This window comes from Elephas maximus, chromosome 7 (assembly GCF_024166365.1).
Source record: "Elephas maximus indicus isolate mEleMax1 chromosome 7, mEleMax1 primary haplotype, whole genome shotgun sequence".
Taxonomy (NCBI): domain Eukaryota; kingdom Metazoa; phylum Chordata; class Mammalia; order Proboscidea; family Elephantidae; genus Elephas; species Elephas maximus.
In genome coordinates this window covers 73,147,231-73,161,753 of record NC_064825.1, presented here as the reverse complement: position 1 = coordinate 73,161,753, position 14,523 = coordinate 73,147,231, and the positions used below count along the sequence as shown (strand labels likewise).

Genomic DNA, 14,523 nt, shown 5'->3' with positions numbered 1-14,523 from the left:
GCCGTGAAGATGTATTACTTTTATATCCAGAAAAAAGGTTAAAAAATGACAACAGAAGACAGTGAAAAGATCAGTGGTTGCCAGAGTGTCAGTGGGAAGGGGGAGGGATGAATAGGTGGAGTACAGGGCACTTTTAGGGCCGTGAAACTATTCTGCATGAGCTTGTAATGGTGGACACATGGCATTGTGCATTTGTCAAAACCCATAGAACTGTACAACACGAAGAGTGAACCCTAATGTGAACTGTGGACTTTAGTTAATAATAATACATCCATATCTGTTCATCAGTTATGACAAATATATCAAACTACTGCAAGATGTCAGTAATAGGAGGCAGGAGGGGAGAGAGAGTGTATGGGAACTCTGTGTACTTTCTGTGCAATTTTTCTGTAAACCTAAAGCAGCTCTAGGAAATAAAGTCTATTTAAAAAAAAACAAAAACTAAATGCTGGGAAACAACAGAGCAACTACAGGAAAACATGAGTGCAGTTAGAGTCTAGCAGACCTCCCTAAACCTATAAAGAGGTGATGTGATAGAGTGTCAGGTTGACCTGGGCTTGAATGCTGGCTTTCCCACTTTCTGACTGTGTGACTGACTTTGTTCATTCTTTTATCTTTTAACAAACGCTTATTGAGCACCGACTACATACCAGGCACTGTACTAGGCACTAGCGATACAGCAGTGTACAAAGCATACGCAGCCCCTGCCCTCACAGAGTATATAGTCTGTGAGGAGGGGATAGTAGACTCATCACCACACAAATCATATATCACCACAAACTCTGAGGCCCCCTATGTATAAAGGGCTATGAAGAGGCAATTACAAGAACCTAATTTGGATTGGGTGGCCAGGGAATCTGGCCTCTGAGTGACACTTAAACCAGAATCAAAAGGGTGAGGAGGTCTGGAGCCCCCACTAAAGTGAGGGCTTTGAGAGAAAAGAAGGCCTGCAGGGCATGTTTAGGATCTGAAAGAAGGCCAGGGTTGCTGGAGCGTAATAAGTGAGGCCAGCCAGGTGGTCAACCAGATCACTGGGAAATGCCTCAGTAAGGATGGTGGGAAGTGATTGAAGGGTTTTAAGCAGGGGGGTGACATGATTTGCAATTGTAAAAGATCTCTTTGATGCTCTTTGAAGATTGGAGTGGATGAGACACCAGTGGAGGCTGTTGGCATGGCCCAGAGGACAGAAAATAGTATTCTGGATCAGGGTGGTAGCTGGGAGATGGAAGGACATGGAAGGATTTGAGATATTTTTGGAGGCAGAGTCGGCAGGTCTTGGTGACAGGTTATATACGAAGGATGGCAGTTAGGGGAGAGCCAAGGAGGACCGCAAGGTTTGGGGCATGAAGAGTTGTGGGTTAGTGAAATGGAAACACTGGAGCAAGAGCATCCTAGGGGGCAGGGGTGTGGAGCAGGGAAAGTGAGCATGCACCAAGTCTCGCTGAGCTGTGCTTGCTTCATGTGTAAACTGCACTCTTGGGGTGAGTGTTTCAGCCATGTTTTCTTCTCCTCCACAGGTGGGGTGTGCTACTCTTGGGGCTGGAACGAGCACGGCATGTGCGGGGACGGCACTGAAGCCAATGTCTGGGCCCCCGTGCCAGTGCAGGCTCTGAGGTCATCAGTAGGACTCCACGTGGGCTGTGGAGCTGGCCACTCCCTGGCCCTCTGCCAGCTGCCAGCCCTTCCTGCACTGGACCAGGGCCCCAAGGTCATGGACCCTTCCCCAGATGCCACCGAAGATGCCGGATCTCAGGAAACAGTGGACAGAGAGAGAAACTAGAAGAAAAGACAATGAGAAACTTCAACCCAAAACCAGTCTGGGTTGTAGTGGGAAACTTGTGACAGAGAACGTTTAATAAAGTGGTTTTTCCCACCAAACATTTTCCCAGAGAATTGCCTTACCAGGTTGTGGGGTTGGCCTGAGAAGGGCTCAGGAGACCCTGATGGTTGGGCTGACCACAGACCGGAAAGATGGGAGGCTGCTTGCCCAGTGTCCGGGGCTCAAGGAGACAGACACCCTTTCTACTGCTCAGCAGATGAGAATGACGGTTTAGGTTCTCACCAAGGGACATGGAAAGCTAAAATACCAGCAGGAATATTCCAGCCTATTCCTGCTTGGTGGGGTCAGAAAGCTCAGTCCTGTCTCCAGTGGCTTTTTTGATCCAGCCGCATTGGATTCAGCAAGACAAAGGGTTCCTAAGCCATGCTTAGAGCAGCCACAAGCCTCTCCTGGAGTTTTATTCTCAGAACTCAGAGCATGTAGTTTGCTGGTTCAAGAATATTGAGGGACCCTGTTCAGATGGCCTGGATACTTAGACAGGAAGGAGCTCTTGATGACCTGGCCAAGGGAGAAGGCTCTGGAGTGGGGGTGGAAGGAAGTGGAGATGAGTAAGTGGAGGAAAAGACAAGACTTCTGGGAAGACCCAGCAGAGGATACCCCCGGGACAGACCAAGGGGCTGAGAGCCACTGAAACTCTCAGAAGATTTATGCCTTCATCTGAGCCAGGAAAAACCCTGGAACTAGCCTGTGTACCTGTAATTGCCAAGCTCTGTGGTTTCAGATGAAGGTCAGGGGTCTTAAGGTCACAGCATGGGGAGGGGAGTCTGTAAGGATAACAACATCAAAGGTTAAGAGTTTGACCCCTGATATCTGCCCCCAGGCCCTAGCTTCTGTAGGAGGGGGGCCCTCAGGTGAGATGGGAACCAAATTGGATCGCAGGCCCCTTGCTTCCTCCAATTTCAGCTCTGGCTCTGGGGGACACAGCACCTTTCTTGGTGCTGTGGCTGGCAACAAGTCTTGGCCAGAGGACCTCAGAGAGGCATTTCTCCAGAGCGCAGTGTGGCAGTGTCAGCAGCTAGCCAGTCAGATTTGTGGCCCATCCCACACAGTCTTCTCTTTGTGACTCAGACGAGGGTGTGGGTCTGTAAGGGCTGGGCTCCTATGGCTCTTAGAGAAATTACAGAATTCCAGGATATCAAAGCTGGGGCGTCCTTTCATGACTATCTAGCCCAGTGGGCTTCCACTGCCTTCTTTAGAGCCCTAAGATTCTCCTGAGAACTCAGTGGCCACCTGGTAAAGGAAGGCCAACTAAACAGGCCCAGAGACCCTATCTTCCACTTTAGCCAAAGCAGCTTTATTTTTATGTGTATTATATATTGGGTTTCATATAGGTTTTCATTTGGTAAGGGGTCCTTGAGAAAGTTTAAAAACCACTGATGTTATCCAACATTTTCATTGTAAATATGAGAAAATGGAGGCCTAGCAAGGAAGGGACCTCAAGGCGTACACCTTACCGCTGGTCCAGAGTCCTGATTGGGAAATGACCCAGCCAGGGCCCGCCCTGAGCCAGAGAAGAGTGGGATAAAGTGTAGCCCTGGGACCTGGGGTGGGCACAGCTCAGGAGAGTGGGAATGAGGGCAATCCTGAACATCCCAGGCCTGAACCTAGAGATCACCCACAGCTGTGGGCTGACCTCAGACACCAGTGCATGGAGTCCTCTCAACCTTGAACCCTAGAAACATGGCTGCTGTGGCCAGCAAAGCCCTTGACCTGCCCCTTCCCACAACCAATAGGGGCTAACACAGCCTCCAAGCACTGTTATGATGGAAGAAAGGACATTTCCATGCTCTCTCAATTGGTTTTGCCAAGCTGACCAAGCCTACAGAGACGGAGCAATCAGATGGCCCAGAGATGACCCATACCCAAGTAACTGGCCACCCCGCCTGTCCTACAGGCTGGGTGGTCTGCATCAGACACAGTTCAGAAAGCAGTCCCACAATGAACAGTACTCAGGCACAAACCTCCCAGTGTTTCCACTCACAAGGAACCAACACTCTCTCTCTCACAGGATTGCAAAGTGCCCTCCAACCTCTTTCAGCATCTGCTGGAAGAAACCAAAATCCCAAGTCCTCTGCTGCTGCATCCTAGTGCTTCTCCTAAGCCTCCTTGTGGGCACAAGAAAGATGTGTCTTGGGGTTCCTTTTCATGCTGAAGCTGGGTAAGGTGGTACATCAGCGCTAAGCCCTTTGATCTAGAACCTGAGACCCTCAGAACCTGAGTAAGACCCATCTTGAAGCAGTCAGGGTACAGATAACCTAAAAAAAAAAAAAACGAAAACCAAACCTGTTGCCATCAAGTCAGTTCTGATTCATAACGACCCTATAGACAGAGTAGAACTGCCCCATAGAGTTTCCAAGGAGTGCCTGGTGGATTCCAACTGCTGACCTTTTGGTTAGCAGCCGTAGCACTTAACCACTACGCCACCAGGATTTCCAAAAGATAACATACACATGGAATAATGAATGGCTCTAGAAGACATCACAGATGGTTCCATCACCTCCAGTTCCTCTATTCTGCCCTTCTCAGTAGCAACCTCAGGCAGAATGAGCTTTCTCAAGGTCAGCTCACTGGCTCCATCTGAGGAGTGCCTGAAAGTCCCAGAGTGGCGAGGGCTGTTGATAGCATCTCCTATAGTCTTTTCTGGCCCCTTGATCCGTACTGGTCATTCTCAGACTAGTATTGTAGATGACCAAGCCCTCTTTCCTAATAGATCATGAGCTCTTTGAGAACAAGGGACCAGGTCCTGATCAGTTCAGGAACACCTTCACCCAGGACAGGTCCTAGTACAGAGAAGGTGCTCAGTAAACATTTGTTGATGAATGAACTGGCCAGTATACCCTCAGGGTCACTGTGAGGACCCTCATTGCTTAAATGAGTGGGCTTTATGGTCCTTCCACCCCCCACCTCCAACCTCTTTTATCCCTTTTACAAATGTTTGATTATTGTGGGTTTGAAGTCAGTGTCCAACATCATCACCTGGTTAGCTAGTAAGCCATAGGAGCCAACTTGAGAAAATACCCACTAATTTTTTAAGTTTCTTTTCTTTTTTTTCTGATTGACTAAGTGAATTAGACTTCACAGTCCTGTGTGAGAAGGGGGAGAGAGAAAAAAGAGGGGAGCGGGACTCTGCTGTGTCCTCACAGGTCTTTAGTGTGGTCACTGGAGTGACTGTTGAAAGTTGACCACTTACTGAGTGCCTCACTCTCCCGTCCTCATCACAGCCACCCCATCTTCCCTCAATACCCCCACCCTTGGTCCTCGTGGATTGTGAGGGCCACCAGACCAATGTTAGATGAGCTTGTGCTTGGTGAACAGTGAGTCCATGTCCAGGATTCAGAATAAAGCACACCACCATGCCCCAGGCACCCACCACTTCCAGATGAAGTGACTTAGGGATAACTGAGGATTGGGAGTTAGTGAGTTAGTTGAGAAATGGTTGGGGTCTTAGAGCGAGGGAGTTCCCAGTCCTAAGGTGTATATGTGCAACTACTACAAGTTCAGAATTCGGAGTGACTGGAGCACAGAGGGAGGTGGGGAGTGGGGAGTTGGAAGAGGAAAGGCGGGCAGGACCTTACAAGCCACCTTGAAGAGCTTAAACTTTATTCTTGGAGCAACAGGGTGTTTAAGCCAGACAGTGAGGTGGTCAGACTGGGGGCAATGGCAGATGTGAAGCAGCCCCATCTGTCATGCCTATGATGCTTCATGAAGGAGGACAGGAGGCCAGGCCCTGAGGTTCCTGGGATTTAGTACCAGTGACTCTAGTGTTCCTGTCAATTCTACTTCTAAGGGCCAGACCCAGGGAAGTCTCAGTTAGCTTGAGACAGCTTAACCTGAGCTCTGGAGTCAGACCATCAGGGTAAAAATGGCTTCATCACTCATTAGCTGTGTGATCTTGGGCCGGTTTCTTAACCTCTCTGGGCCTTGTTTTCTAAAATGGTAATGTTGAATTATTGTGAGCTATTTTGTAAGATGCCCAGCACATAGTAGATGCTCAGCATGTATTAATCCATTTTCCCATTGGCTACCATGTCCCTGAAAACCCATATTCCAAATGGCTTTGTGTTGAGTCTCACTTTGAGTACACCAGAAGCACTTCCCTGATGGGGACCCCCGGGTAGAGTGAACACTACCTTCCCTCTAGCAGCCAAGGCTACTTGGCTGGTACATCCAGAGGGTCATGAATTGTTACGTATTGTGGACCTGGCAGATCTTTAGCCACATAACCTCTGGGGCAGATGCCTGAGCATACTCACTGCTCCACCGACCCCCACCTCCTTGGTTTCCAGGCTGCACAGGGCACCCAGAAGTTGAGGCAAAATCTTAGCAAGGATGGGGAGCTGTTAGATGAGACTTTGGCATCCACCTTAAGCCTCCCACCCCGATTGTTGACTCAGGCCATGCCGGGAAGTATCAGGAGAACTGAAATGGAGGAAAAGACATTCCTGGATTCTCTAATGGATAGGAAGAGAATTGGAACCCCAACCCCCCACCCTACCCCCACCAAAATCAAGTGAACAACCCAAGCAAATCAAGATTCCTAGGACAGGGCTCCACCCTTTCAGAGACAGACACCTCCAGGCTAAGAGAGCTATAAAATGAGGTGGTCCACCAGACTGAGTCCAACAAGGAGTGCAGCTGGGTGGGGCACCAGATCTGTCAGTCAGACCCCTGTCTTTGACTCCTTCAGATTCAAGATGAGCCCAGGAGGGACATGACAGCTCTGCAGACGGGGCTGGGAGCTCTGACACGGCCAGATTCAAGGATTCATCAACATGGCATGATTCCATGGAGAAGCTGCTATGTCAGGAGGGCCAACACATGCAGCTGTGCTGGTCTTAGGGTCAGGTCCTTATACACCCAACCCCTTCTGAGAGCTGCCTCCCTTCCCGCACCCAGTAGGATCCACAGCCCGAGGGGCTACCCAGCCCAGCTGGCCTGCAGAGGGGAGTCCAGAGGGCATCTTCTTCCTTAGGGCTTGGCTTTTCCCCAGTGAGAGGCCAGCCAGCACCTTACAGTGGGTCACTCCCCTCTCTAGGCCTCAGTTTCATGTCTATAATGCTCAGAGGTTGACTTACATAACCTTTAGGGACTCTTTCTGCCCGAGCATTCCTGGATTCTCTAATGACCAGAGTAGCCCACCCATAGGCTTACCCCAGCCCAGCTACAGCGGGCCTGACCAGAGGCCAGGCGCAGAACCACGACACTGCCTGAAGGCAAGAAAAACCCAAATCCAGGCTTCATCTCAAAATTCAGCTTTTTATTATTGGGGGTCGGGGCCCAGGTAGAGGGGAGGTTGTTGAGCTAAAGCATCATTGTTCTCTTTCCAGGAAATGCTGCGAGCTGCGGTGAAAGCTCGAGATGTTGCATTTTTTTCAACTCAAGCATGTGTTTTTCAAAAATATCATCTCTTCCCTACCCCCCCCCAAACTAATTTTAGAATCAGACCAAAGCCAAACTACTGTCCTCTGTTTCTGTTGGGAAAATACTATACTTATTTGAGATGCAGAAGTGCATCTCTGCAAACCTCCCAATTATTTCAGGAAAACAAATCTGCTTTAGACTATACAGAAACCATGATACAAAATTTATTTCATGCGAGAATCGCTTTGCATAACATTGGGCATGCAGTTTTTTACTCTGAAGTTCTAAATTGCATACAATGCCAGGTTGTGCCTTAATAAAGGTGGAGGAGGGCCGCTCCTCCCGTGGTCCTGATCTTTTTGGTGCTCTACATCTTGATTTTAAAGTGACACTTTGAAAATCCGTATGGTGTTGATTATTTACTATGAACAATTTGTCATGAAAGGTGGTCACATGGGATCTACACACCAATAAGATGACAGAATCAACCTAGACTAGTCGCTGTCAGGGAGAGTCTTGGGGTGACGTCCGCAGAGTCACAAGCATGCCAAACGGAGAGGGAAGAAGGCAGAGGCGCGATATTCCACAATTCTATTGGAGCAAAGTTCTCAGTCTCCACATATGAGATGAACTATGAAGGTGAGGTCAATATGACCGATGACTGATCAACTGCCCTTTTGGGAAACTTTACTCTTGATCTCATATACAAAAAGGGAAGCAATCTGCTCCCCACTCCCAGCCCTCCTCCCCCAACTCCTGCCCCCAGAAATGCAGAGGTTTCTACTGAGCGCCTTTACAGGTTGGCTTCAACAATGTGTGTAAAAGGAAAGAGCTTCGAAAGGAAAGAGCTTCGAAAGAAAAGAGAACTTTTTCTTTTTCTTTTCTTTATCGTTGTTGTTTAAGATAATCATACAGTTGCAGGGGTTTGGTGGGTTTGGTTGCCTGGGTTTTCTGTTTAACTTCATGCAAGTCATGCTAATGAACCCCTCCGCCCTCCCCCTCCCAAATAAAAGAAAATTTTAAAAAAATGGAAAGAAGGAAAAGAAATCCTCTACGGTCAGTTACCATTTGGCCGTAGAAAAAGCTACGTCCGTCCTAGTACCATGCCTGGGCCACTCGGACTCGTCCGGCAAACCTGCATGGCGTGAATTTACTCTGTCCGAGGGTGAGGAGGGGCTGCAGGTCCACCCAGATGCTTAATAGCCACCAGTGTCCTCGGCCAAGCCGCCTGGTCAAGTCACTCTCACAGCCTCTGTCGGCATATACTTAGCAATGACAGGGCTTTCTTTGCAAAGATCTGTATGTAAAGAATACAATTAACACTTGAGCTTCTCTTCTTGGCTTTCCCATCCCACTTGGTACTTAGTTTTTAAGGAAGGAGAAGGAAAGACAGAACAGCCGCATGCAGAGGCAGGCAGATTCTTCTCCAGCTGGCTTGGTTTTCCCATGCAGTGAGCCAGCCTAGCACGCCTCTTTCTCTCCCTCCTGGGAAACTGGATGGAGTCCCTAACTTGTCTCCTATTCTACACATGGGCTCAGACACCTGCATGGCTTATGGCTCAGAATTATCCTGAGAAAAGCAAGTCCTTGGCGGCCGGCATGACTCCACGAGAACAGGGGCCAGATGGATGTGGGTGAGGGCACTTCACCTTGGTGCCTCCCAAAGACTCTGACGCCCAAGTCTCTATGGGATTGGGGAGTAGGGATCACCTGTGGACAGTGGTTGCTGCTGGGTTACCTGGTTGCTATAGGGACTTGGGGCATCTTCTGTTCCCCACTCCCTGGGCTTCTGGAAGCTCAGTAAAAGAGACTCTTCTGGACACACTGATCAGCCCAACGCTCAAGATCCACTCAGCACTCAAGGAGAAAGGCAGCCCCTGAGGCCTTACTGGGCAGGGCACAGCTACTGGGGACAGTCTACCTGCTTCCCCCTCACTTTCCAGGGCTGCCCTTGACCTGGCCAACTGCAAAGAGGGGCATCAGGCCCATCCATGGCAGTTGCCAAGGATGGGACCCTCCCCAAGGCCGGCAGCCCTCCACCATGAAGCACCATGCAGGGAGCGGTACGTGGCACCGGGATCCAAGGGACCTCTGGGCAGGGCAAGGAAGTAGGGGCCAGCCTAGGCCAGGTGGTCACACTAGGTGGGGTCGTTGGCATTAGCCAAGCACCATAGCCAGAAGGATTTTCCCACCTCTTGGTGTAGCTGCCTCGCCTCTTCTGTTTGCCTTTTATTTTGAATTCTGTGTTTAACCACTTTAAATACTTGAGCAGCTGTGAATGGTCACAGGCTGTACCAACTTTTGTTCTCAGAAAACTGACTACCATCCAGCCCAGCCCTGCTCACCCCAGTCAGCATGCAGCCTATGTGAGCACGGGAGGCTTCCCAGACATGCACGAGCTGCCCAGCAGGCCTGCTGCACTGAGGGTGGCTTCCTCTGCTCCTCCACCTTCCAAGCCCAGCCAATGCCTGAAGCCTTGAACTGGGGTGCTCTGGGCCCCACCCCAAGTCTCTCTCAACCCACACTCAAGCTCGGGTAGAAGCCTCTCTCCCCAGCGGAGTCAGCCTAAGGATCTGACTACAAGGAGGCCTTGTAGACAAAGAGGCCACCACCAGTCTTGGCCTTCACCAACCACAAGGGGCCTTCTGATCACACCCAGGGCTGTGTCCAGTAGGCACTGGGGACAGAAGGGGGCTACAGAGTCCTGTTGAAACGCCTTCTCTTGGCAAGTTCTCTATCTGCCACTAGCAATATTCTGACTGGTACACACCTTACCTCTGCAAGGACACTGGCCTCACTCCCAAGCCCTGAAGTCACTTCTCTCTTCGTGCCTCCCTTCCCACTGGCCTGTGGATTCTTGTGAAAGGATGCATCTTCCAGAGCATGGACCTTGGGTGGCTAAGCCAGGCCTGGCCAAGCCTACCCTGCTACCCTCTCCCAGGGCAGTGGGCCTTCTGCCCTCTGCCGGAGCAGTCTAGAAGAGTAGAGGCTCCTCCCGAATCCCTCTGTCTCCGTTGCTTTTGGGTCATGGCCCATAGTCAGCCAGCCTGTCCCAAGCCCCTTCCTGCCCTTTATTTAGCTCACTACCAACACTCAGGTTCTCTCTGGAAGCTTGACATCCATATGAGACAAAGGGTCTCAGACCTCCAGGGGCCACCCCAGGGACTCCTTCCACTCTGCACCCCCCTCAAGTATGCCTACCTGCCCCTCAGCACCCCTCGCCCACCACCCGCCCACCCGTCTGCAGGAGCGTGAGGCGGGCCCTGGCGATGCAGAGTGCCCCAGCCTCCTCTACATACCCTTTCTCATTCCTCCACCAGGTGGGCACGTGTACTCCCCGGTTGATAAGAGGAAGCAGGGTCCGTATCTCTCGCGGGTGCCCGAGCGCGTAAAGGGCAGGCCCTCATCGGGAGTGAGGGCCTGGTCTATGTGGGGGCAGTCTTCGTTCGCCAGCGCGGCCTTCGCCACCTCCCCATTCAGTTTGGAATCTTCAAACATATAAGCAGAAGCTATTGAGACACTGAAAACTGTTTAGTGCGGGGGGGGACAGGCCAGAGGTGGGGCATTGGCAAAGGGCAGCGCGTCCCTCAGGACGGGAAAGTAGGTGGGCCGTGGAGGGAAGCCGAGGCTGGGGGTCCTCGGCTCATTCAGGCAGCCTACGGGCTGCCCACATTGCTGGAGGAAGGGAGCGGCTCCTGGGTTTGCTCAAAGTTTGCAAAAAGATGAGTCGGTGATGGACCCAGCAGGCGCAGTGCTGGGAGTGGGCCCAGGGCTCAAGGTGGGGCCGATGAGACAGGATGGTGTGAATGCAGTCATGGGGAGGGGGCCAGACACAGAGCTCAGGGAGGAGACAGACAGACACGCAGAAACACTCCAGTCCAGAGAGGTGACCTTTTGGGGGCACCTCTGCTGCTGACCAGAGCCTGGTTTCCTCCCACCCTCAGCCAGCCAGTCGCTCAGGCTTCCCTAGACCCATTCAAATCCAGCCTGGTCACTCAGCCTGGTCTGTCCCTATACAGCCCCCATCTGATCAGCTCTCCTCCATCCCCCATCTGGATCCCATCTAATCGCCCAGTTCACTCTGTCCTCCACACGCACTCTACCTGATCACTCGGCCTGCCCCGCCCCCACCCGATAGACCCACTCTGTCACTATGCATGCTCCGCCCCCATACCGACTAGGCCTGGTCACTCAGTCTACTCAGTCCCCCATGCAGACCCAATCTGACCACTCACTCTACCCCCCACCACACACACTCCAGCTAGCCACGCAGTCTACTCTGCTCCCATACAGACCAAACCAGCGTCCTCCACCCGCTCTGCCCCAGCGGGCCTGGTCATCGTGCACAGGCACAACAGGGATGTAGGCATGAAGCTGTGACAGCAGGACATGGGTCTGGGAGGGACTCCCATTCCTCTGTCTCCTCTCGTCAGCTTCCCCGGCAAAGCAGAGCAAATGGATGTGTAGAAGACAAGAGCAGCTGATGGGCTTTGGTGGGGAAGGCACTGAGCCTTGGCCTCTGCGGTAGTCTGAGAAGGAACCTGGGAGGAGGTCTGGGGACACATTTGGAGAGGGACGGAGTGTGGTCAGAGAAAGGAGCTCTCCCTCTCCCACTCCAGGACAGAGCCTTGGAGACCTCTGGGCTGGTAGAGGTAGCTCTGACTGGACTTTGCCCCTGTCGCTGTCCCTCCTGGGGACTGAGCCTGCTCCAAGCTCTAGGGCCCTCAAAGAAGAATCTTCTTGGCCAGGGTAGAGCCAGTTCAGTCCCCAGGGGAGGCCCCCGGGGCTTCCTCAAATCTTACCTAAAATAAGAGCCTCAAGGGCAAGCTCTTCTGTGGAAGAAGAAAACCAACAAGGGCATTGACCCTGTTAGAAGACTCTCCTAAAGATTCCAAAACCAAAACCAAACCCATTGCCGTCAACTCGATTCTGACTCATAGCAACCCTATAGGACAGAGTAGAACTGCCCCAAAGGGTTTCCAAGGAGCTGCTGGTAGATTCAAACTGCCTACCTTTTGGCTAGCAGGCTGATCTCTTAACCACTGCGCCACCGGGGCTCCTCCTAAAGATTAAGGAGGGGGAAAAAGCTGGATACAGTTTCCACCCGGGTTTGACACTTCCATGATCCTGTTCACATCATGTAACTACACGCAGGAGTGATCCTTTCCCTCGTGCACACACTCAGCGTGCACGTGGGTGGGATCACCACCCGTGTACACATCATGTCACTACAAAGAGGCAGTCAGTCAAAAGAGAAATGGACCAATCAGGTTTATTCGTAAAGCAAATCCAAAAAAAAAATCCCATCATAATTTTGGAACTTAAAAAAAAAAAGTCTCTCATACAAGATGGCAAAGCATTTCACGTACAGTGCATTTCTTGACAAACCCCTTGGGCTTCACTCCCCATTAACTCTGAACCAGAAAGGCCAGTTACCAAGGTAACTCTGACACCACAGTGACTGGGGCTGGGGCCTCTCTGAGGCCTGGGGGCTGAGAGCCCATGGGCCGGCGGGTCTGCTGGCACACACGTGTGCTCACAGACTGCGGGGACCTGCCTCCCACTCTGGCTGGCCCCTGTCTTCCTTCCCCAGAGTCTCTGGGCTGAGAGAGCAGGGTGCTTGGGGGAAACGGAAGGAAAGGAGGAGGAGGAGGAAGTAGATGGGAAGGCTGGAAGTTGGAGCCCACAGTACTCTGCCTGCATTTTCTTCCAGGGGAAGACAAGATGTCCTCCCAGGCAGCATCTCCACCTGGGGAGAGGAACAAGGATTCACTGTCTCTCTGTCTGGCCTTCATCTGTCAGTAGGGGTGTCTAGAGCCTACAGTTCTTGCCCAGGGGATGGGTCAAAGGTGGATGCCCTTCGGTCTCTGCTACCATGGAGGTGGTGCAGCCTGAGTTCTCTCCTCCAGCTCTGTGGGTGCTGAACTACCACCCATCCATGTGCCCATGCACCCTTGCCCCTGGGGTTCCCAGCTCCCATAGCCTTTAAGGCGCCTAAAGTTTGGGCTGGTTTTCCCTGCAGGGGCAGGGAGTAAGGAGCAGCCATCAGGGATCTCTGGGATGGGTGTGAGCTGGGGACCCTTCCCTCCCCAGGGGAGCCCTCAGGACACCCCTGGGGCCTGCTTCTTCTCTCAACCTTGATCTTTGAGGAAGGGACTGTGACTGGGTGGGGCTGTTTATGTCTTGCTCGGTGACTGAGTCCAGCCTCACTGGGCTGTTGGTTTGTCTGTGGTTTGGGGGTGCTCTCAAAACTTGGGGCATTCTTCCTCCCCAGCTCCCGAAAGGTGGCTCGAAGAGAAACCAAGGAGGAACCAACTGTCTAAACCTGGGGAGCCTAGGGGATGGGCCAGAGGTGTGAGCTTGCCCAAGACTCCCCTTCTTTTGATGAGCTGGCAGCAGGAGCCTAGGTTCCTCCTCTTCCTGGAAGGCTGGGAGCCCTGCCTCCCCAGGCCCCAGGCCCCCAGCCCTCCACTAGACCCACAGGCCTGTGATGGTGAAATGGCAGGATGGGCAGCATCTTACAGAGATGGTTTCCAGGCTTTGAAATGGGCTGAGATGAGCGTCCGCAAGAGGGTCATTTTTTTTTAAACTTTGGAGCAAGGAGAACCCGCGTGGCTGGCCAGCAGGGCTGGCTAGTCTGCCCTGGTCTCCAGGCACCACCGGATGTACTTACTGTTTGCACCAGCAGTGGGCGCCGGGGGCGCAAGCAGGGCTAGGGCGGGGTGGGGGTTTGCCGGGGTCTGCCCGGCTGGGGGCTCAGGGAAAAACGTCCCAGGCTAAATGGGGACAGTCTGTGAGATACACGAGCAGGGTACAATCACGAGAACCGGCACAAGTCATGCAACAAAACGAGGAGAGAGAGAAAGAGAGACAGGATTAGTGGACAGAGAGAAAGAGAGAATGTGAACAACATGGAAAAGAACACCCATGCCTGGCCTTTGGAGTCCGGAGTCCATTCATTTCTCTGCTACTTCCCCTTATCCCACCTGGGGGTGACGAGGACCCCACTCTGGGCCCAAGCTGCCTACCCTGCAGCTGGGTCTGTGCAGAAACTCTTCCCCATGCAAGGGGCTTGGCTGCTGGGTGCGGAGGGGCCACGTCCCACACCCTGCCTGCTCAACTCTGCTCCCAACCCCCAACCCTCAAACCACTCCCTTGGCACCCACTGAAGCCCCACAGGGGAAAGCAGGAGGGGCCAGGAATGGGGCACTTTGGACTCAGCTGCGGGGGGAGAACCAATCCCCACAGCCCGCTTCCACCAGCACCACCACCAAAGGTGACCAAAGCTGCAGTGGGAGCTCCCAATGGCCCAAGCAGGGGCT

The 14,523-nt window shown here is 52.3% G+C and overlaps 2 protein-coding genes across 3 annotated transcripts in view; one reads left to right on the top strand and one right to left on the bottom strand.

The window, feature by feature from the left end:
• The window catches only part of SERGEF (secretion regulating guanine nucleotide exchange factor), a 267,435-nt gene extending 265,531 nt beyond the window's left edge, over nucleotides 1-1,904 (top strand). The window contains exon 11 of one of the 2 annotated variants that reach the window (XM_049890589.1): nucleotides 1,518-1,904. In XM_049890589.1, the coding sequence (XP_049746546.1) occupies nucleotides 1,518-1,780 (263 nt within the window). In that variant the 3' untranslated portion in view covers nucleotides 1,781-1,904. The remainder of the gene's footprint in view (nucleotides 1-1,517) is intronic. The other variant, XM_049890590.1, reaches the window with a different exon arrangement.
• Nucleotides 1,905-8,433: 6,529 nt separating this feature from the next.
• Nucleotides 8,434-14,523, bottom strand: part of KCNC1 (potassium voltage-gated channel subfamily C member 1) — a 51,952-nt gene continuing 45,862 nt past the window's right edge. Inside the window, exons 3-4 of the mRNA XM_049890587.1 lie at nucleotides 10,501-10,689; nucleotides 8,434-8,498 (exon numbers count right to left, since the gene is read on the bottom strand). Coding sequence (XP_049746544.1) covers nucleotides 8,434-8,498; nucleotides 10,501-10,689 — 254 coding nt within the window. The remainder of the gene's footprint in view (nucleotides 8,499-10,500; nucleotides 10,690-14,523) is intronic.